General features: G+C 55.2%; 1 protein-coding gene across 1 annotated transcript; it reads left to right on the top strand.

Annotated features, from left to right (window-relative positions):
• Window positions 1-117: 117 nt before the first annotated feature.
• LOC104159210 (metalloprotease TIKI2-like) lies at window positions 118-678 on the top strand (the record flags this gene model as incomplete). The annotated part of the gene is given in 1 exon segment (XM_009697058.1): window positions 118-678. A coding segment is annotated over 1 exon segment (561 nt), but the record flags the coding sequence as incomplete, so codon positions are not given.
• Between the last annotated feature and the right edge of the window lie 621 nt (window positions 679-1,299).

The following is a 1,299-nucleotide window of genomic DNA, read 5'->3' as shown; positions in this document are numbered from 1 at the left end:
GAGGGATCCCCGCTCCTCCTTCCCTTCAGCAACCCCGAGGGTGGCCTTACCGCCGTGGGCTGTCTGCTGCCCCTCTGCCCCTCCGCCACTGACCAGCCCCCGCTGTCCTCCCTGCAGCAAGGAGAGCTCAACTCCTTCCTCTGGACCATCCGCCGCGACCCCCCTGCCTATCTCTTTGGTACCATCCACGTGCCCTACACGCGAGTGTGGGACTTCATCCCCGACAACTCCAAGGCCGCCTTCCACGCCAGCTCCAGCGTCTACTTCGAGCTGGACCTCACCGACCCCTACACCATCTCGGGGCTGGCCAGCTGACAGATGCTGTCCCCCGGGGGGAACCTGCAGGACGTGCTGCCCCGGGAGCTGTACCGCCGCCTCAAACGCCACCTGGACTACATCAAGCTGATGCTGCCCCACTGGATGACCCCGGACCAGCGAGGCAAAGGGCTCTACGCTGACTATCTCTTCAACGCCATCGCCGGCAACTGGGAGCGCAAGAGGCCTGTCTGGGTGATGCTCATGGTGAACTCCTTGACGGAGACGGACATCCGCTCCAGAGGAGTGCCGGTGCTCGATCTCTACCTCGCTCAGGAGGCCGAGAGGATGAAGAAGACGACGGGTGCAGTGGAGAGGGTGGAGGAGCAGTGTCACCCACTGAACGGGCTCAACTTCTCCCAGGTAAGGAGGCTCCTGGGCCTTGTGGCTTATCCCAGGAGGTGGGGGCCGTTGTCCTCGTGTGTTGGTCGGTTTATGGGGGCGAACCCCAAGCCTGTTGCAGTGGGATGGGTCACTCACAGGCCTCGGCAGCCTTTGCATCGGGCTGCCCATTCTCCGTTGCACCAATCTGTGCTGCCTGCAAAAAACGTGTGATGTGCACAGTGAGTGCTGCGTGTTTATCATGTGTATTATTTATCTGAGAGGCAAATGTCCAGGGTGTGAATGTGTGTGTCCACTGGCTTGCCACTTTTAAGGGAAACTTCCACGCCTTCCATCCTGTCTTGGAGCTGAGTAAAGAGTGCTTTTTTTTGTTTGTTTGCTTTTAAGTAAAGCAGCTCTGTGGTAATTGTCAGGAAGAGGATGAAGCATGAACAATGAAAAAAGAAATTTCGACATTGTTCAAAGAGATTTAAGTACGTGCAAACTGTTGGTCCTCTTTTTAGTAGTCACTCCAGATCAAAACAAACTGGCTTATGTTGCCATCATATAGCAGGGGAAGTGTGCAGCCTGCATGGATTTTTTTTCATTTTAGAACAGGTAAAGTTCAGCAAAAAGAAAAGTATGTAGATTAAGAAGCAAAAG

The sequence above is a fragment of the Cariama cristata genome, unplaced genomic scaffold (genome assembly GCF_000690535.1).
Source record: "Cariama cristata isolate BGI_N322 unplaced genomic scaffold, ASM69053v1 scaffold23233, whole genome shotgun sequence".
NCBI lineage: Eukaryota > Metazoa > Chordata > Aves > Cariamiformes > Cariamidae > Cariama > Cariama cristata.
The sequence above is the reverse complement of the archived record's forward strand: the minus strand, read 5'-3'. Positions and strand labels throughout refer to the sequence as shown.